This window comes from Melanotaenia boesemani, chromosome 24, assembly GCF_017639745.1.
Source record: "Melanotaenia boesemani isolate fMelBoe1 chromosome 24, fMelBoe1.pri, whole genome shotgun sequence".
In the NCBI taxonomy this organism is placed as follows: Eukaryota; Metazoa; Chordata; class Actinopteri; order Atheriniformes; family Melanotaeniidae; genus Melanotaenia; species Melanotaenia boesemani.
This window is the reverse complement of record NC_055705.1, coordinates 3,744,148-3,765,924: the sequence shown is the minus strand read 5'-3', so window position 1 is coordinate 3,765,924 and position 21,777 is coordinate 3,744,148. Positions and strand designations below refer to the sequence as shown.

The 21,777-nt window shown below is 41.3% G+C and overlaps 1 protein-coding gene across 1 annotated transcript; it reads right to left on the bottom strand.

Moving 5' to 3' along the window:
- Positions 1 to 15,392: 15,392 nt before the first annotated feature.
- Positions 15,393 to 21,549, bottom strand: LOC121635931. Its single transcript, XM_041979369.1, has 9 exons — positions 21,475 to 21,549; positions 21,036 to 21,152; positions 20,828 to 20,932; positions 20,018 to 20,344; positions 19,769 to 19,774; positions 18,058 to 18,136; positions 16,895 to 17,129; positions 16,736 to 16,795; positions 15,393 to 15,760 (listed from the first exon to the last, which is right to left on the bottom strand). The coding sequence occupies exons 2-9, from the start codon at positions 21,107 to 21,109 to the stop codon at positions 15,393 to 15,395; spliced, it is 1,254 nt and encodes a 417-aa protein (XP_041835303.1). The 5' UTR covers positions 21,110 to 21,152; positions 21,475 to 21,549.
- Positions 21,550 to 21,777: the final 228 nt, after the last annotated feature.

Sequence of the window (21,777 nt, the reverse complement as noted above, 5' to 3'; positions counted from 1 at the left end):
CATTCTCCATGGCCTCTCCTAACTCCTCCCATGCGTGAGTTTTTGCCTTAGTGACTGCTGAAGCTGCGCTCCACTTCGCCCGTCGATACTCATCAGCTGCCTCTGGAGTCCCACAGGCCAAAAAGGCCCAACAGGACTCCTCCTTCAGCTTGACAACATCCCTCACTGCTGGTGTCCACCAACGAGTTCGAGAGTTACCGCCACGACAGGTACCAAAGACCTTGCTGCCACAGCTGTGGCTGGCCGCCTCAACAATAGAAGCACCGAACACAGCCCACTTGGACTCAATGTCCCACGCTTCACCCAGGACATGGTTGAAGCTCTCCCGGAAATGGGAGTTGAAACTCTTTCTGACAGGGGACTCCGCCAGACGTTTCCAGCAGACCCTCACAACACGCTTGGGTCTGCCAGGCCTGACTGGCATCCTCCCCCATCATCTGAGCCAACTCACAACCAGGTGGTGATCAGTTAACATCTCCGCCCCTCTCTTCACCCGAGTGTCCAAGACATGCAGCTGCAAGTCAGACAACACGACTACAAAGTTGAACTGCGGCCTACAGTGTCTTGGTGCACGTGTGGACGCTCTTATACCTGAACAAGGTGTTCGTTATGGACAATCCATGACAAGCACCACTTGGATTTAGATCAGGGGGGCCATTCCTCCCAATCGCACCCCTCCAGGTCTTGCTGTCATTGCCCACATTGGCATTGAAGTCCCCAAGCAGAACGAGGGAGTCCCTGGACTCCAAAAAGGGTGGGTACTCTTAATAACTGCAGTTTTTGGTGTGCAAACTCTCTGTGAGTCTCCTGTCACACACAGGTCCAGATCAAAGAGCAGTGACTGATAAGAAGAAACTCTGCCTAACAACAGAGGCAAGCCAACCTGGAGTCAGATGTTTGGTGCGATAAGCCCGCCTCCTGGCCTTGGACTTGTATGGAAGGCCGAATGGACCAAAACGTCTATTTTGACGTTAGTGTTAAAACGTACATTTTTTACGTGTTAAGACGTACAAAGTTAACATCTTAAGATGTTTGGACCTTAAGGTTTCCATCTGATTGGTTGGCATCAACATACCCTCCCCTCATAGTACGTCAGTGCTATGTTGGGCTGTACTTTACCTACATTCTGGTCTTATGCGCTCTTACTATTGGATATGTTTGGGCTACGTACCTGTCAGCTGTTGTATACGCAACTGTGATTCACTGTTTGGGACAGTCTATTAATGTGGGGGAAATGTAGCAAGTCTATTGTCTGTTCCAAAGTCTGGAGCAGAAGGTGGCGAGTCGGTCGCCATGTTGGTTGCATTGTTGTTAGCAGCTGTGTATCGTCTTTGCCTGCGTTATAATCTTTGATAAAATGGGAGTCTCCTGTTGTGTGAAAGACTGCAAAAAGACGACAAAAAACTTTTAAAAAGTAGCCCACAACGTTTTTTTCAGCTTTCCACTTGTAAACAAGGCTTTGGACAGCAGGTTATGGCCTGGGTCACAGCGGTGAGAGAAGGACATCACTGTCACCACCATCTCCCTTCATGCATGTTTGCTCGACATTTTCATAAAGGCAAGTAGGAGAGTTTTTGTTGTTTTTGTTGATTTTATTGTGTAAGTAATGTTAATGAGTAAGCTTTATTTGCTGACATGTTGCGTGCCAGTGTCAATATCATCTCCCCTGCAAACTGTTGCAGTCCACTGGCTGTCCAGGCCGTGTTGAATGCTGCATTCCATGTAGTTTCACTTCGGCGGCGTCCTGCTTAACAATCGAGTTTGGTGCCAGGGCAGTTCATCGAGACCTGCTGCAGTACTCCTAAAATGGCTAAAATGTTAGAAATAAAATGCTGTGATGAGGAAGAGAAACGAGGATTTTATTAGTGATGTTTTTTTTTCTTCTATGTCTCTGCTTCATGCATACATACATTAATTTATGTACACTCAGCTTTCAAATGATCCAGCCAGTTATCCATTTGATGATGATGTTAAACAACAGATCTCAGCAACACCTCACCACCACAGCTGCTCAACCTGCATCACTTTGATCACAGTGGTGGAGGATTTCCTGCAGCAGCCTCTCAGCTTTTGAGATTTGCTGCCAACATGTTTGCTGTTCATCAAGCAGCAAGACGTTCCTCTGTTACATTATCAGATTGTTACGTGGAGTTAAAGACTTCTTTATTACAAAACTGAGAATTTATACAAGGAGAAAAGACTAGAACTATGGTTTGAACCGAGACTGAGAAAAGTGACTCTCCAGCTGAAATATAAAGTCTTGTCATAATAGATCAGCCAGAGTTGGTGGATGATCTTTGAAGAGCTTCATGGCGGTTTCTGTTTCTGTTGTCAGAATATGTAAGTGAGACATGTAGAACTGAGATAAATCTGGAGGAAACTTTGAGGGACTGGGTGTTCTGTCACTCTGCTGAAGAAAATTATTCAGGTGTCGGGAGACTTTTCTTCTTTCTCCCTCCCTACGAGAGGGGGTTGTAGCTACGGGTAAGACGGCATTTGCTCTGCAGGCAGAGCAGAACATTAATGTAGGTAATAACAGGGTCTGTTTCTCTTTTAGGTAAGGGGACTAGCGTGACCCAAGCTATCTGTGTGTGGACACCTTCCAGTTTTGTCTCCATGTGATTTCCTATTGGCTCCTCCAGTGCATCAGCAGGTGGAGCTTAACTTCTGAGACTGACAAATATGCTCTTGTGCCCCAGTGAGGGGTAAAGCACGGACTGATCATTATTGTGGGTGCTGCCCAGGATGTAACGTTGTTTGAGTTTTCCTTGGTTGCCCGTTTTAATTTTGATTTAAGTAATGCATGTTCTGTTGCATGTTTAACCCCTTTTTTGCTTAGAGGGCTGAATGCACCTTCGATGGAGTTGTCGCATTCATTCAATTCCTCCCACCCCACTAGACCTGCCACACATGTAAATACCAAGAGTGCTCTTTGAGATCTGATTGGATGGTTAACTGGTTGGATTAAGTGGTTAAGATTGTAAAATATAATGGAAGCACCAATTTTAACTAGTTTTTTAATAACACCAAATATATGATTGCAGGTCAACCAGCTTAAGACTGTGCACCATTCCTGCTTCTAGGACACACATCAGTTCCACCCACAAACGCTACACATCTGCAAGACGAAGAAGACGCATCCGCTGAGGAAAGAGACACTGCAAGCAGCAGAGATGGAGTCCACCAGGATCCAGACACTGGAGATGTACAGACCATGAAGAGAACACCTGATGCTGGAGAGGATGGTGATCAGCTGATCACAGAGGATGAGACACATGATGATGAAGATCTATGTGTTCAGTCAGACAGTTGGAAGTTTTTTTTATACTATTTGTGCAGCAAAAATGTGCACTTTTTTTTGTACATGGCTTAAACATGAATAATAAAGTGTGTCAAAGGCATTTTCAAGTATTTTGACTCTTTGTTGCCTCTTAAGCACATAAATAACCAGTGTCAGTTTTGAAAATGAAAATTACATTAAATTTTAATTACATATAAAAATCTTGTGGAGATAAACACTGAATAGAAACATGATTGTTAAACAGACGAGAAGCTTGACAGTTTTACTTTTTCATATCAGTTTTTATTGAAATTCTCTGTCAGAATAAACACTAGCAGCAGATAAAACATGAAATTTCAATAAAAGAAAATACAGAATATGCACACGTGATATAATAAAAACACTGAAGTTGTGGCGCAACATCTTCAAGTAATGTAGAGAGACAATTTTACATCTTTGATGGCAATTTCAACACTGAATACATATAATGTGCAATTGTGCTAAAAACTGCAAAATATGAGCAAATTTGTAACAAGAGCAACAATGAACAGATCCAGACGTCTTCTTTATCTGCTGCAGGCTGTAGACCTCCATGATGACCCAGAGCTTCAGTGGAGAGTCAGTCAGGTGCTGGGAGACCTGTAGACACACACTGGTAGACAACAACCGTTTACAACAGTGTTCAGCCGTTTGCTTTATTTAGCTTCATTTAAAGGACGTTTATATTATTACAGGTTCTGTTTACAGGCTGATGCCAGACTGACGTGTTAGCTTCAGTAATTATGTTGTATGAACATGTGGAGGATTATTAGATCATTTAAATCTTTTTCTGAGTTATGTAAAATAAATATGAAGTTGTTTCTTTTGCAACATTGTAATGGACATGAATCCTTTATTCTCAGAGTTTAAATAAGTAAAGAAATCAGACAACACAAGTAAAGTAACCCTAAGCAGCATCATAACTTCAGGAACAGCAGGTGAGCTTACCTTTGCAGTGAGACGGTGTTGTTCAGTCCTGCGGTGGAAGTGTGAACAGATCTGCATCCAGACATTCCTGAAACGTCCGTGAGCTTCCAGAGATTTGTATTTTCTGAACTGTTCATACGTGTAAACACTGATACCATAAATGAGGTAGCTTATGTCCAGCGATGAGGTTGGAGGTAGTAATGTAGCATCAGAGCTCCATTCCTTAGCTTTGAGGTCGTAAGGATCTATGTTATTGATTGTTGACAATTTGGCCAAATACCGATCCCGGGCCTCCTTGATAAGCTTGTCCCTGTACGGTATCCTCTCATCATTCTTCTTTTTATCCATATTGATGACCGAGTAAACGGTTTTAAAACGTATTAGTAACTAAAGTACAGCTCCTGGTGTTGCTTGTTTATATCCGAGGTGCAAATTATACGGCCCAGGGGTGTGTGTCGACTAGTTAGGTCATGTGTTTGACAAAGACCGATAAGCTGGATGCCAACAGCTATTAAACAAAATGTGTTTGTCCTTTTGTTTTTTTGCAGTGGTTTACTGAAGATTGATTTGTTATCCAACTTTTCTTTTTGGCTCAGGTTGTCTCTGTCTGTAGGTCCTGTGCTGTGTCATTGGGTCCCATTGGTGTCTCTAGCCCAAAATGGTAACTGCAGTACCGCAGCGTCATCTAGTGGCGTTTGTCAAAAAAACATCAATTTATCATTTCCAGGGATTGTATGTAAGAATTCCCCTCAGAAACTGATGAAGTGGTAGCACCCAATTTTTTACATCTTTAGATGTTAATTTTGTTCGTCTTAACACGAACGTCAAAATAGACGTTTTGGTCCATTCAGCTTCCATAGTTTTGTCGCACTTTAACGCACGTAAAAAGCGCCGTTTTGTTGTATTATAATTATCCCAGCCCCTTTTTTGTACAGCCAGTAAAACTGAACCGTGATCATCCAATCAGTAAAGAATAAGAGCAGACCCTCCAGTTCATCACTGGTCTCTGCTGAAGGATTGTCTGCATTGTTCCAGTAACCATGTGGTCTGCTGGTGTGTTTACATCTCCAGTCATATGCCAGGATACAGATTCAGATATAGATTAAATTTGTTTTATATTTTCTAAAGAAATAAAAGAAAGAAAGAATTCTTTCTTCACAGATGTCGACATACATACATTATTGTCTGAAACCACACTGAGCTGTTACATTTGTACCTTCCAGAACATCTGCATGCAGAAGGCAGCTGGCCTAGATGAGTCCCAGGATGGTTCCTAGGGACTGTGCTTCAGTTAGCTGAGGATATTTACTGGTACCTTGTACTGTTCTCACCTGTCTGAAGACCTGTCACTCTGGCATCCCTAAATGATTCCAGTTCAGAGGCTTTAAACATCACAAAATGTTTCATGAGACTGATGCAAAAAGAAGACCAACAAAAAATCTTTATTGATCCCACAGTAGGGAAAACAACCTGTTAAAGCAGGTCACATGACAGTACAATGTGCAAAGAACATGAGGAAGAGTAAAGTCTGATCAAGGTGGCTTTCCAACCGTCCTGGATCCTCATCAGTCTGCAGACAGGACAGGATGAGACCATATCAACACACTGCACTGCAAGATGTCCAAGCTAGTTACAACAAAACATCTGCCTGTGGATAAAGGTCTTCTTCACCAAATAGGCCACAGTCAGTCTGTCAGGATGGGACCCTTTCATTGCTCCACCCTGACCCTGACCACAGGAACCCTACAGGGTTGTGTGCTGAGCTACTTCCTTTCCTGGCTGTACACACATGACTGTACTCCGTCACGTTACACCAGTTCCATCCACAAATGATGTGACAACAATGTGGTTGATCTGTAAGAACGATGAGTCTGACTACAGGGAGGAAGGACGAGGGCTGACAGTGTCATGCAAAGAAAATAACATGACACACTATGTAAAAAAATCAAACAAAATAGAAACAAGTCATTATTGCCTTTAATAAAAAGAATAACACAACACTGTATATCAACAGTGAGAATCTGGATACGGTAATAAGCTTTAAAATCCTGAGCAGCCACATCACAGAGGACCTTCATGTTCTGTCAATACCAACATGCTGGAGGAAAAGCATGAAGAATGGAAGATAAATTTTTCTAAATCCAGTTGCTAAATGATGCAGATCCACTAAGAAGAGGCACCACACAATTTCTATACAGCTTTTGCTCCAGAGACATAAGCATCAAAAACTACCTTCAAGTCAACAGCATGTGTCATGTGCTACATCTTAATATGTTGTTCTTTAGGCTCTATGTGCTATAGTTCCTTTAGTCATTTATACTACACGTATAATAAATAGATTCGTGTAAACACAAACTATTTACATTTCACAATGATTATTCACACATATGAACATACAGTACATGTATGCGTATGGATAGATATTTGAATATGTGTGTATATATGTATGTCCATACATAAACCCTTCCTCCATAATGTGTGTGCTGTGTGTGCATGTACATAGAACACCAGTTACTGTGGTATATAGTTTTCATTCTATTGCATTTGTATTTAATATTTGTATTTTTTTTTTATCTGCTTTTCTCCCTCTTTTTTTCTGTAGTTGATTTATAGTAACACACAAATTTACCTGTTGTGGGATTAATAAGGTTTTTTCTTATCTTTTATCATGCTGTTCTTCTATAAGTACATTATACTATAGTAAATATAGTAGTATATATACTTTATTATCTATATTATTAAATATAGATGCTATTAATTTAGTGTGTCATTGTAATGCATAGGTTGGTCCTCAGTGTGGTTTCAGACAATAATGTATGTATGTCGACATCTGTGAAGAAAGAATTCTTTCTTTCTTTTATTTCTTTAGAAAATATAAAACAAATTTAATCTATATCTGAATCTGTATCCTGGCATATGGCTGGAGATGTAAACACACCAGCAGACCACATGGTTACTGGAACAATGCAGACAATCCTTCAGCAGAGACCAGTGATGAACTGGAGGGTCTGCTCTTATTCTTTACTGACTGGATGATCACGGTTCAGTTTTACTGGCTGTACAAAAAAGGGGCTGGGATAATTATAATACAACAAAACGGCGCTTTTTATGTGTGTTTAATGACCACCAAAAACGTCGTATTTTTCTGCGTTTACCGAAGCTTTAAGAAACGGCATACAGTATTTGACACCATTTTGTCACATAAAATGGCACTTTTAACGCTGTTTTTTATTTTTTTTTATTATTGTTGCACACGAAACAGGAAGGCTTGGACAACCTAGAATATTGATGTCACAAGAGTACGCGCCACACCTTCTCAGTATAGGATTACCATTGGCATGTATCGCCCAACTCCAGGCATATGACAGAATGGGGTTTACCAGTCAGAGGAAGCTATAGTAACTTACTGATGAGGAACTGGACTCCAGTGTGTCTGAGATCCACAACAGTAATCCAGATGCAGGGTAAAGGATGATGGTGGGTTTTCTGAGAGCTCGGGGACATAGAGTGCAGTGGGACAGAGTTCAGTCTTCAATGCACTGAGTAGACACCACAAGCATTGTTTCCAGGATGTCCCAGCTTCGTTGTTTGGTCAGAAGAACATGCTCTGTCCCGAGCTCAAAATCTCTGATGCATGTTGTCACAAATCACAAATTAATACGGTAAGTAACGTTGAGATTGATAGTGTTTCTTTATTTTATGTGTTCGTGTTTTTTGATGCACGTTTTCTTTTGTTTTTTACATCAACAAAGGTACAACATTGTCATTTTCGGAGGCATAGATGGCTTTTCCAGAAAGGTACTGAACCGTATAAAAATGGTTTTGTTTCAGTAATATATGCAGTGTTTGACTGATATGCCTACACAATTGTTGGGAATCTATGATGGTTTTATTGTGATGTGTACAACAATACTAAGTATCAATACTGATGTTCATTCCTGATATTTCCTGGACTTTATGGTCCATGTCATACCATGCCTGTTGTCATATTGTTGTAATGGCATTTAAAATTATTTTTGCCAAAGGCTCTCCATCTGTACAGTTTTATTGGTTAAATATAATTTTATTGGTTAAACGGCTTAGGACACATATGCACATACTTTGTAATTTTGTGTTATTATTTGAAATTTAATCTTAATGTAACAATATTTAAGTATTCATTTGAGTACTTATGCCATGTTTGGTATATTTTTACACCTACATCGTGTATCTACGGGTCTCAAACATTAATCTGGCATCAACAACCCTGGCCTTCTTCCAGGAAGCAGTGGAGACTTTTGGTTTACCAGTTAGGTAAAATCCAGTTTTGTCAATGTCAAGTTATCTGTTACTCCAATTTTTACACAAACCATTTAACATAAAACTTGATCTGTGTAGACGAGATATAATATAGATTACACATAATTGTGTAAGGTAGAGTGCCTAATGTCAGTACCATGGACTGTGTGCTTTGTCTCAACTGTATTTCATCAGGGTTCGTGGTGATCACGGTGTGGAGAATGCTGATGTAGCTTGCTTCATGTTTTCTGTCCGAGGAACAGGAAGGAGTAGTTTCATTGCAGGCAAAAGGGTTCACAACCAGAGGCAAGTGTTTTTTAATCATTCCAGCATGAATACTAAAGCAACCCCATCTGAGTTTATCATCAACGTTTATAGTTTTTCTTTTCTTAAGTTTATGGTTGTTGATGTATTACCATGCAGAAAAGGCTGACAAGTATCTAGATATTCATAATTCTTTGTAGATATGTGCTAATGTAATGAATATTTACTGATGTACCATATGTGCTTAAAGCAGGATCGAACGGTTGTGGCGAGATCACTGTCGTCACCAGTCGCTTCTATGAAGTCCTCCACCAGTTTAAAGAGGAGGGCCATCTCGATCTTTCACATCTTTTGCTTCCATTATGTCTTCACTCCCCTTATTCAAGAACACCTCAACATATTCAGAGGCTGGGATGACCTTCCCCTTTCAGCAGAGGGGAACCTCTCTCCCAGTCAGCTGTGGCATTCGGGGCAGCAGCATCATTCCCAGCAGTGTGAGGAGGTTGGCTTGTCTACTGTGCAAATATTACAGCTATTAAGACTTCATTTATTTTCTACATAATTATATCTCACTTAACATACAGGATCTACAGATTCCACAAATTGACTGGGAAAGCAGCGGCCTCTTACCCAGTGACCCAACTCTGGCATCTCCATTCCAGAGACTGAATGCCCACTGAGCCAGCAGGAACTTGGTGGCTTGACTGTTACTGTAAAAAACATCGGCACTGATGTTTATTTAGCAACACTAGCATTGCCTACATGTAATCTGCCTAGGTTTGATAATCTAGTACAGAAGAAATAAAGGCATTGTACTCTTTCTTGATGCCTTGGCAACATTTCACTTGTTTCAAAATCATTTGTTGTGAATAAGTAAAGAGTGTTGTAAAAAATAACTGATCGAGTCATCCAACGCCACTCTTGGAGCTAATTTTAGTAATCACAGTTAGGCCCTGAAATATTTGGACCGTAAAACAATTTCCATGATTTGGGCTCTGCATGCCACCACACAGGACTTGATTTGAGCCAACCAAGATGTAATTGAAGTGCAGGCTTTCAATTATAATTCAAGTAGTTGGAAAAAAAATATGCTATGAAATTTTATGGGAATTATCCTCAGTTCATGGGCTCAAAAGTTAATGGATCAGTCAACTTTACCATAAATGTTTGTTTACTGTGTGAAAATCCTTTGCAAGCAACGACTGAATAAAGTCTGGAACCCATGGACATAATCAAACATTTGGTTTTCTCCTCTGTGATCTGTTTCTCCACCTTTACAGCAACTGTCTTCTGTCAGTGGCTGTTTGTGGGTCTTTCTGCTTTAAGTTTTGTCTAAAGCAAGGGACCTTCATGGCCAGTAGTGTTGATATCTGATGACTGACTCATCCATTGCAGAATAATATATTTCTTTATTTTTAAAAAAATCCTTTGTTGCTTCCACAGTATGTGATTAGTTCCCGGCCTGATCCATACTTTCTTCTTCCCACCATTCTGGTACAAGTTGATTTTAGTTTAATCCAGAGGTCTGCAACCTGCGGCTCCGGAGCCACAAGTGGCTCTTTGGACCTTCCACAATGGCTCTTAATACATGGCTAAACATGCTAAAGAAATACCTAATGATTTTAAATATAGATATAATAAATGCAGGTTTTTAGCATTTTTGTTTTTATTTTTTTCATGGAAAAATTGCATTGAATTTCCACAACATAATGACACTAAAAGTACCGTGTCATAAGGTCAGAAACTCTGGGCTGTTTTTCTTATGCATCATTTTCCACAAATATCTACATACCATAGAAGAAAGTCTGTTTATCCTATTTTTTCAAAAGTTTTATGTTTATTTTAAAAGCTAAAAATAGAAATAAAAATGTGGTTATTTAAAAATGACAATTTCCTATAGTAGATCTTTATCAAAAGTTGTTTTTTTAAAGAGTTTTATTTACCTGGACTGAGGGAAAATTGGCTCTTTGGATTGTAAAGGTCACAGACCCCTGGTTTAATCGGTTCCAAAAACGTTTCTCCTGAACTGAGTCGGCTTCTTTAGATGGTTTTTGATAAAGTTTATTGCCATGTACAATGGAAACTGCAATCAAACTGCCAAACTTTACACAAATTCAATGACCCAATATTTTCTATTCTTAATGTTGTCTAAAATGGTAAAACAGACACTAACTTGCAATTTTAGAGAAAACCAAACAGGTTTGAAAATTAAGAATGAAGATGCAAACAACATAAAAATCATTTCCTCGTTTTTTTCATGAACATGAGGATTAGAACAGGGTTTCCCATCCCCGTGGGTCTTAGGACCCAGTGCCTGCATTCCAGTCAGGGGTCACCAACTCTGATGTCTCTGTGGGACGGCAGACTTCAACGCCAGCGCTGCATGCATGAAAAACATTTTCGTTTTGATACCATTTGTAATAAAAACTTACTATACTTACCATTAACAAAATGGATGCTTTTAACTAATTCTGGTGTTGTACAATCTGTGTAAAGTGGCCTAACAAAAGAATGCAGCCAAACTGCTTGTGATGTCATGTTTTAGAGTTCATATTAGTCCAAAGTCAGAGTCATTAGTTGTAATGCAGCCTTCCAGACTTAGTTGGAACTGATCGTATTTAGTGGCTATGCAAGCGTAGGATGTGGAAGCAGGTGGAAGATGTCGGATGGTCTGCTTGTACCACCTCCACCCGCATGTCATGCAAGGGAATCTCCCAGCCAAACCAGAAAATTACCAATTGCTTCCATGTCTTTTCCGTCACTAAACATGAAGAAATGACAAAATTATGATTAAGACCAAAAATTCAATATTCCGATTATTAGTAAAGTTTTCCAATACACATTTCGTTCTTGTGTATTACTGAGGTTTATAGAAACCTTTGTAGGCAGCTTTTAAAGTCATTTAGACAGTTTGAGGTAAATATTCTTACAATCATGCTCTAAATATAAAATTTGTTCTAAATAAACCTGAGCATCCTTAAGGCACATATTCTGGAAAACACACAATATATCAGTCTCCACAAATCAGCGTAGGTAGCCAGCAACTAAGGGTTTTACACCAGCCGAGCATCCGCCCTCATCCTCCTACCCTTCTTCAGGCCTGATTATGTTTGTAGGACCATCTTCATTAAAAAATAAAATGTTTAAAGTAAGACTGAATTCAAAAGTGAGATGCTTTAATTTGAGTGCTAAACAAAATACCTGAGCACTGCATTCAGCCATTTTCTGACATGGGAAAACCACATCTACAACATCTGGCCTCGCCTCCAACCATGACAATAACAAAGACTGCTGCAGGCCGGCCTCAGCTGCTGTGTTTGTTGTGCGGCGCCTCCTCTGAAGCAGAGTATTTCTGCAGGTCAAACACATCCAGATCTTGTTCTGATGACAGTAAGATGAAGGCCAGAGCTGACCACTGAGCAGGAGACAGGTTCTCTGTGGAGAGACTTCCTTATCTCAGGGACTGTTGGATCTCCTTCTCTAGAGAACGATCATTCAGTTCATTCAGACAGTGGAACAGATTGATGATTCTCTCTTCAGAATGATTCTCACTGATCTTCTTCTTGATGTACTGGACTGTTTCCTGATTGGTCTGTGAGCTACTTCCTGTCTGTGTCATCAGACCTCGTAGGAGACTCTGATTGGTCTGCAGTGAAAGACCCAGGAGGAAGCGGAGGAACAAGTCCAGGTGTCCATTTGGACTCAGTAAGGCCTCGTCCACATCTCTCTGATTGAGATGTTTTACATTTCTTGTTTGTTTCGTCTTCTTCCGGCTCTCAACCGAGGCAGACGCTTTTCTTCTCCCTCCCTCTCCCACTCTGCCCTGCTACTTGTCCTGTCATCTCTGAGTCTCTCTCTGCATTTCTTTCCAAAACTCAAATCTTGAATATGGATTTGATCAGTTGGTCCCTAAATGCAGTCGACCAAATTTATTCGAACCGGAAAACAGGCGTAGGGGAGCCTGCTTGCCCTGGCGGAACGTTTTCGGCTGGATATGTGATGGATTCCTGGGGAGCGTGGAAAGTCATGTGTCTGTCGATCCTGTCTGTCGAGGACGCTGAAGACATCTATACATTCGGATTCATGATAACTGGGTTCCTGCTGTTTGGAGCGGGCGGTTTCCTGGCATATCGCAAAATTCGGACACTGTCGGCGGTCACTGGCAAGCTGCCGGATTTCTGTGCTGGTGTGTGTCGAGCTATGAACAATCAGACTTTGGCGTTGCAGGAGCTAAATCGTAAACTGGAGGCTATTCAAGCTCTGGATGGCAAACTGGTTGCGATTTCTGAGCTTGTACGTAAGGTGGTCACCAACTTGGAGAAGTTGTCGGCTCGGCTGGATGGAAAATGACCCACAATTCGGATGATTGGAGTTGCCAGTGGGACCACTGAGAGACTCAAGGCAGACGAAACAGCTCTGGCCTGAACCAAAACAAATGCTGTTATCAAATTCGGCTCCCTGTACTGGCCTTGGATGGCTGGTTAAAAGCTCCCTGGAATGTTATGTTGACAGATGCTCAGTCCCCCACCCTCCTCACGGGCGGTGGACTTTAACCTGGATCCAGCTCCCAAGGATGCCCCACTATCATCAGGCGGCAGAGACTGTGATGGAGAACTGGGACAAAGTTCATATGCTCACTTTTACGCACACACACGCACCACACTCAAGTACACCACTACAGATACACCTCCCCGTGATTCACTGCCTTGGTTGTCCCTTCCCCCCTCCCTCCATTCCCTGGCAGCGGGTTGATCGGACGCGCTCAGCTGTGTCTGCACTTGCTGCGACGGGAGACCCCCCGCCACGCGTTTCTGACGTTGTGAATGTCTGAGTTATGTTCTTTATGTATTGAGGAGTGTTTTTTGTATCTCAATAATGGGCCCTTAGGCCCAGTGTGGAGATGCCTTTTTTTATCCTCTCCAGCTGCATCTTACTCCCCTAATGTTACCTTTCACCTATATCTAAGACAAAGGAGCACTGTAGAAACGGCTGCTGCCTCAGTTTGCCTGATCCTGTTTGTGTTATATGTTGTTGTTATTGTCTAGTCTTGGATGGGTTGTACTGGAAACACAAATTTCCCTGAGGAATTCCAAAGGGATTAATAAAGTATTCTGATTCTGATTCTGATTCCATCATACTTGACCTTCTTGACTTTGGTCTGGACCACCAGGAAGTGGATGTACATCTCAGTCAGGGTCTTGGGCAGCTCTCCTCCCTCTCTGGTTTCCAGAACAACCTTTCAGAACTGTAGCAGTGATCCAGCAGAAGACTGGGATGTGGCACATGATGTGGAGGCTTCGTGATGTCTTGATGTGGGAGATGATCCTGCTGGCCTGCTCCTCATCTAAGAACGTCTTCCTGAAGTACTCCTCCTTCTGAGGGTGAGTGAACCCTCTGACCTCTGTCACCATGCCAACACAGTCAGGAGGGATCTGATTGGCTGCTGCAGGTCTTGTGGTTATCCAGAGGCGAGCAGAGGGAAGCAGGTTCCTCCTGATGAGGTTAGTCAGCAGCACATCCACTGAGGTGGACTCTGTAACATCAGTCAGGGACTCATTGTTGTGGAAGTCCAGAGGAAATCGACTCTCATCCAGACCGTCCAAGATGAAGACAACGTGGAGCTCTTCAAAGCTGCAGATTCCTGCTTCTTTGGTTTCAGTAAAAAAGTGATGAACAAGTTCTACCAAGCTGAACTTTCTCTCTTTCAGCACATTCAGCTCTCTGAAAGTCAGTGGAAACAAGAACTGGATGTCCTGGTGGGCTTTGTCTTCAGCCCAGTCCAGAGTGAACTTCTGTGTTAAGACAGTTTTCCCAATGCCAGCCACTCCCTTTGTCATCACTGTTCTGATTGGTTCATCTCTTCCAGGTGGGAGTTTAAAGATGTCTTCTTGTCTGATGGTTGTTTCTGGTCTGTTTGGTTTCCTGGATGCTGTTTCAATCTGTCTGACCTCATGTTCATCATTGACCTCTGCAGTTCCTCCCTCTGTGATGTAGAGCTCTGTGTAGATCTGGTTCAGAAGGGTTGGGTTTCCTGCTTTAGCGATCCCCTCAAACACACACTGGAACTCCTTCTTCAAGCCAGATTTTAATTTCCGAACCACTAAATGACCAAACAGCAAAATAAGAACTGAAAGTCTGTGGAACATTCTTTAAGATGTTGAACAACCTCTCTGTCATATTCCTTCAGAAACTGGGTATAGGTGGGGTTTTTCTGGGTCATTCCTGTGGTTAATTTAAAAGTCTCCTGCAGCACATGTTTATAATCACTTTTTACTAAGTACCTCGTATACGTACACCTCACCTTTCAGTTAGAGCTTTGCAGCATCACCAGCCCTGAGCTCAGAGAAATAACGTGACAGAGGTAAAGATCTCTGGCTTTAGCTTCTTTGCCACATTTATTTTGATGGCCTGCACTGAACATGTTTTTACGAAGCTAACATCTCTCATAGTATAAAAAAAAACTGTACCTGCCTCTCACCTGCTACATGCTGGATGCGGCGCTTAACAGTAAGTTAATGAATCTGATCCTTGGCTTGTAAATAACGATGAAACATGTTTGACATACAGTCATAATACCTGCATTAGATAAATATGTTATTAAAACTTACTTCTGAGGAGAGGGGGAATATTGTTCAGGACGAGGTGCAGGTTCAGGCTCAGGAACAGGTTCAGGCTGTGATTTAGTTTCAGATTTAGGTACGTGTTCAGAGGGCAAACCCAGCTCGGAGGATAGTGAAGGATTTATGATTTCAAGATGTCCGATCATCCTCTTGCAGGCTTCATCTCCTTTTTCTCTCACAACATCAGCAAAGCAGCTGGCCTTATTTACTCTGGTGTGGTTCTCCTCGAGTATGGAGGCCCTTTCCAGATCAGTCAGAACGTTGTCTGTTATCAGAGACTCCAAGAGCTGCGTAAGGTTTTCTTTCGACACCTTCTTAATGAAGTCACTCAGCATCACAGAAAGCTCTTTATCTACAGGAAGAGGAAGAAGACGAATACATCAAACTGTGTTGTTTCAGGGAAATGAGCTTACAGGGACAATGGTGCGCTGAGATCCAGAGTCACACTATCACAATGACTTCCTCAGTCTATCATGTGTGGGTCAATTTACATTTAGAGTCATGTTCAACACAGACAGCATCCATCCTTTAGTCTTTAATCATTCTGCATGTATGAGCCAGCAGAGCAGCAGCATAATTACTGGATGTGACGATGTCATATGCTGGTTTATTTAAACACCATATTGAATTATCGCTTGTTCTGACGGTCGTTTCTGTGCATAAACTCAAACTAGCAAAGTGTTTCTACAACCTCAACTCCGAAGACGTTGTAACTGTGAATAAAACAGAATACAGTGATGTCTAAACCTTATCAGCCCATATGTTTACTAAAATACTTTTAATTTTATTCCCAACAGACCATCATCAACACATCAGATGATAAAACTGAAATTTTACTATGTGATGGAAAATATGAGCAGCAGCACGTCTGTAAAAAGTAGTTCCATGTGATGTTTGTGTTCTACTGGAAATAAAATATGGGTTCATGAGATTTGGAAATCATTCTACTTCTGACATTTTACACAAAGCTCCACATTTTTAGAACTGGGGTTGTCTTCAGAGTTTAGTATTAGCCTTAAATATCATCTCTCAGTCCGTTTCTAATCCTCTTAACCTCCAAACTTATCTGTCTGCAGCAGGTTAAACACAACAAAAAACCTTTATTTCATTATTCAAACACATTTTATAATCAGAATAAAACTCCACCACCTGAATTTGGGACCATCATAGTTAGTTTTACTTTAATAACTACGCTGAATGGGGGAAAAACAATTGGATGGACTTTGAGAAGGATCTGATATTACTGTAGTTGAAATAAAAATAAACAATCATTACATCCCAGCTTCAGTTCAACCAGTTTTCCTTGGATTTCCGATGCTGAACCCACCTGCTGCAGCAGCGGGAACGGAAGCGTCATCCTGCAGCATCTCTTCAGGAAAACACTTTTCTGTTGGAGACCAAGAAAGATTTGTTCCTACAATACATCATGGTCATAACCTTTGAGTATAATATCTCATTTCTTCTGTTTTCTTTCCCTCTGACAGACCTGTAATGCTGTCGAGCTTTGTTAAAATCTTCTCCGCCACCTCTCTGGCCTCGGTGGTGTACATCTGCACCATCAGATCTACTGTGTCCAACCTGTCCGCATGCTCCAGACGACTCTTTTTGATGGATCTGAAGCCGTCCACTGATTCATCGGCATTCTGCAGGTACCAGTGGAAATATTTCAGCTCCCTGGTGTCCAAATCTTCCAAAGTTTCCAACAGCCAACATTTTAATTCCTGAAATAATGAATAAGTAGCGTTAACATTATTATTATTAAACAGACTGATTTTTCCTACCACTTTTTCAACATGTTGAATTTAAATGATGTTTCTGTTCTTTTTATGTCTTTTAAACGTTCGTTCGTTCGTTCGTTCGTTCGTTCGTTCGCTCGCTCATTCATTCATTCATTCATTCATTCATTTGAACTGTTGACCAACCAGACTTTGGTAAAACTAAGAAACAATTCTATTTTCATCAAAACCTTTAGTACGAGTTAAAATTCAACTTATTCATTCAAAACTAGTCACAATAAAAACATGAACCAGGTTAAAAAACAATTACAATTTTTTAAAAATCGTAATTAATTGTAAAAAAAACGTGATTTATCGTGATTAATTATCGCATTGTTAAGCACAAAATGTCCTTTTCCTTTAAAATAAGGCCTATTGCTATGTGAAGAAAATACAGTAATCTTTTCTTTACCAACACTAATTCAGGGGTGTTCAACCTGCGGCTCCGGAGCAGCAAGTGGCCCTCTGGACTTTTCACCCTGGCTCTTAATGCACGGCTAAAAATGCTAAAGAATGAACTAATGTTTTTAAATATAGATATAATAACTAATTCTGTTTTTTTTTGTAGTTTTTCAGTTTTTTTCATGGAATAATTCAAACATCCGACATCTTCTCACCATAATTTATATTTATCTATTTTATTTTAATATATTTACATCTAGAAATTTACTTAAAAACGTGAAAAAGAAAGTTCAGCTTCCTTCTAATGTTTAAAGTAACGGGACCAAAAAGAAAGTCTTTCAGTAAGTCCACCCTCAGATGAACATCACGGAGAACATTCAACAACATTCCTGGAAATTAAGGTCAGAATCACAGTGAAAACAAAACTACGAGGCTCCACTAGAGAACAGGAGGTGGATGAACATGGACTTACAGAATCGTCCCACAGTCTGTGGATCTCTTCACAGCGTTTATCCTGATCCTCAGAGTTCACATGGTCGGGTCTGTGGATCCTGCAAATGTGCAGAGCTGATGATTAATCCTGACTAAATATGTGGCCCACACACACCGACAGGTCCAAGGTGTAGTTTGTGTAGCTAAAAATCAGGTTGGTGTCCTAACACTCCATCCTACCATCACAGTGTCCTACTTACACACATGTGCACAACATGAAAAGATCATTTCTATTTGAGGACAGTCCAACAAATCCTGAACTTTGTGTCTCATTATGTGACTCAATCTTTTCAAGGCCACAAGATGTTATTCAGCAGCCACATATTATCAAGCTGTGTCAACGCATCACTAACACCAGATGTGGCCATGCACTACTAAAGCATCAGCAACTTCAGCATCTGTTTTCAAGACTTCACTCGTCTTCAAAGACGCACACACAGAGAAATGTACTATCGCCTCCCTGCGGTCACAGATTCTGATGGGCCACAGATTTTGGTGTAACACCGGTGCCAGCCATTGCCTTCCAGTTTGTGCAGCTGATGAAACAAATCCTGGCTACTCACCGGTGTTTCTTCACAAATAACTGCTGAAAACCTATTTCCTGAACGCATGCCTTCTCACCTCAGCAGTTTTAACAGTCAAATACACAACTGTCCAGCACTGCTCTAATTTCCTCGGTAAAGAAAAACCCAACCTAGCTGACCTAACAGCCACGCTCTCTGCACTCCTGAAGCAGTTTTGTGCGAGTGATGTATGTATAAATTAAGAAAAGGGTCTGATGGGTCCACCACAGCCCCGTTGGTTAAGGTGACGTCACCAGACTGAGCTGCAGAAGTCAAAATTCATTCAAGCTCTCATCTGGCTTTTCTTGTTCTTTCCTTCTTGGCTGAGGAAGGTGTGAATTGGTGGAGATTAACAGATCACCAGAGGTGCCCAATTTCAGTCAAATGACTGAATTCATTCAGCTCTGCAGAGGTCTGGTAAGGAGACATTTATCTACACCGTCGTATGAGCAAACTCCACAAGATTCCACATTTTATTATTGATCCACGGACATTGTCAAATATTGTGATTCTGTCCACGTTTACTGCATCTCAGAAATCACAGGGCCCGAATTTTACTGATATTTCCTCCGTGCTGCCGTCAGACTGTACAATGAACACATGTAAATGGTGTTTACGTGTTTATGTACATGTTTATGTACATGTTTACATACTGTACATATTCACCCTGTCAGACTGTACAATGAACACATGTAAATGGTGTTTACGTGTTTATATACGTGTTTATGTACATGTTTATATACTGTACATATTCACCCTGTCAGACTGTACAATGAACACATGTAAATGGTGTTTACGTGTTTATGTACATGTTTATGTACATGTTTACATACTGTACATATTCACCCTGTCAGACTGTACAATGAACACATGTAAATGGTGTTTACATGTTTATGTACATGTTTACATACTGTACATAATCACCCTGTCAGACTGTACATATTACTTATTGTGTTGTTACACCTTCTGCTTACAGTTGAACCAGTTTCCCCACCGAGGGACTAATAAAGGTTTCTGTCAGTGTCTCGGGCCTCTGTCGGGTTGTGACGGCTGAATGTGGTTGCAGACTGCTGATTTGGCTGCCTCCTCCTCTCTGGCTGGACCAGTTGGACGGTACTTTAGTTTTACTGTGAACTTTTACCTGTTCCAAGCAGCCAATCAGCAGACTGATAACACCGGCTGTTTAAACTACAGAACCAAACAGCAGTGGCAGACTCACCGTGTCTTTCAGTCTAAAATTATTTCAGCTGTCCAGAAAGACGTTTTTAAATCTGTACTCACACTACAGGGATGCTGATAACTGGGATCAGAACTCCAGGTCCACCAGAGGCCTGTAGAAAGACCTGCAGTATGTTGAACCATCTTCCTGCTACATACCTGGAAGAACTGGGTGCAGCAGCATCAAGGTGAACTTGAAAGATTACAGGAGAACATTCGGGTTGAGAGACGGGTTCAGGTCCAGGTCCTGGTTCACCTTCTGATTCAACAAGTAGAGACTCGGGTACAGGTTCAGGAACAGATTCAGATCCTGGTTCAGGTCCTGGCACAAGTTCAGGTGTTGGTTCAGATTCTAAAACAGCAGGTTCAGACGTAGGCTCAGCTTCTGATTCAGCAGGTTCTGGTTCTGGTTCGAATCCCAATACTGGCTCAGATTCTGGCATGGGTTCAGGTCCAGGTTCAGGAGAGTCTGGTCTCTGAGTATTACTGCAAAACAGTGATGAAGACCACAATGAAGATGTTCAGATGAACACTGGCTGCAGCTCTGTGTCGAGCCCACACCTGGACTAAAACGCTGCTGGTAGAAAAGGTCTGCATGTACAGGGACTCTGGTTCTGGTTCTAGTGTCTCGGTGTTCTGATGAAGACTTAAAGACTTACAGCTGGTCACATGTTTGAACACAACTCCTCTTTCAAATGAAGTTTTCTGATTATAGAGTTAGAACTGGTGTGGAAACAGGACCTGGTCTGATCAGGTCTGAGGTGAGATTTCTTGGACCTCAGAGATCAGAACTAATTGAAAGTGGGTCCTTAAGTGTGGATTTCTCCAAACTTCCACCTGAACTGCTCCATCAGAGTTTAAAGTCTGACTTAAAAACTTTGTGAAGTCACAAATGAGTTTAAGGATTCCTGTCAGGTGGATAAACGTCTCAGGGCTGCAGAAGAAGGAGAAGCTAAAAACAGAAGGTACCAGAGAGAGCAACACCACTGCAGACATCTAGAGACCAGATTGGAGGACTCGCTGCTGGGTTCCGGTTCAGGTCCTGCAGAACGTTGTGTGCTCTGCTGTGCTGCACTGTAGCAACACACACAGATAAAACTCAGTATGAACGCTGATGATGCAGAGATATAAGATGAGCTCCGACATGGAGGAGAGATCATGGACATTATTATCTCACCTCTGAGCTTTGCTCCGACTCTGCTGATGCCGGAGCAGAGGAGCCGTCTCATCCGTGTCCTCACACTGATCCATGCTGCTGAATTCACCTCAGCTCACACACACTTTCTACCTTCCTCTGCATTCCTCTGCACAATATTTTGTTTTACTTTAGGCTGTACTGCATTACTGCATTAAGAATCCCCACCAGCTAAAATACTAAAGAAATCCAAAAAAAAAAAAAAAAGCCATAAAAACTTAAAATTTTATACAACGACATATTTTAAAAATGTAAGAATCAGAAACATTTTTCCACCACTATGTTACAGCCACGGGGCAGATGTATGCAAAACTTTCAGTTTAAAACATTTCATCACGGGTTGTTTGTTAAATATAGCCGCCCAAAAGTGTAAAAATATTCTCATTGCTTATTATGTTAAACGTATTCCATGCCATCATACAAAATGTTTTTTTTCCTTGTTGCTGAAGCACAAGTTCTTATGATTACTGCAGACACAAGCGTCCACACTGGGAAAACATTTCAACATGTTGAGCAAACTGAGCTAGAAAGATACGGGGACCTTACGCGGTAGAAACAGGAAATCAGAGACCACTGCTACCAGAGTTTAAAATAAGAAGATGAAAACATGGAGTAGATAACTGGACCCTTCAAGGACTTCTTGGGTTTCAGTGATAGTTGTAAGATGCCCTTACTGTACAGACAAGATGTCAGCCTGCATGTGAGGGCGTCTTAGAACCGATAG

What these genes read in the sequence shown, in the direction of transcription:
- LOC121635931 (XM_041979369.1), bottom strand. Translation starts at nt 21,109, where the DNA reads ATGGATCAGTGTGAGGACACGGATGAGACGGCTCCTCTGCTCCGGCAT. An exon ending in AGTCGGAGCAAAGCTCAGAG is followed by an intron (nt 20,933 to 21,035) that starts GTGAGATAATAA and finishes GTGTTGCTACAG; the next exon opens with TGCAGCACAGCAGAGCACAC. An exon ending in AAAGCTCGACAGCATTACAG is followed by an intron (nt 16,796 to 16,894) that starts GTCTGTCAGAGG and finishes GGTCTCCAACAG; the next exon opens with AAAAGTGTTTTCCTGAAGAG.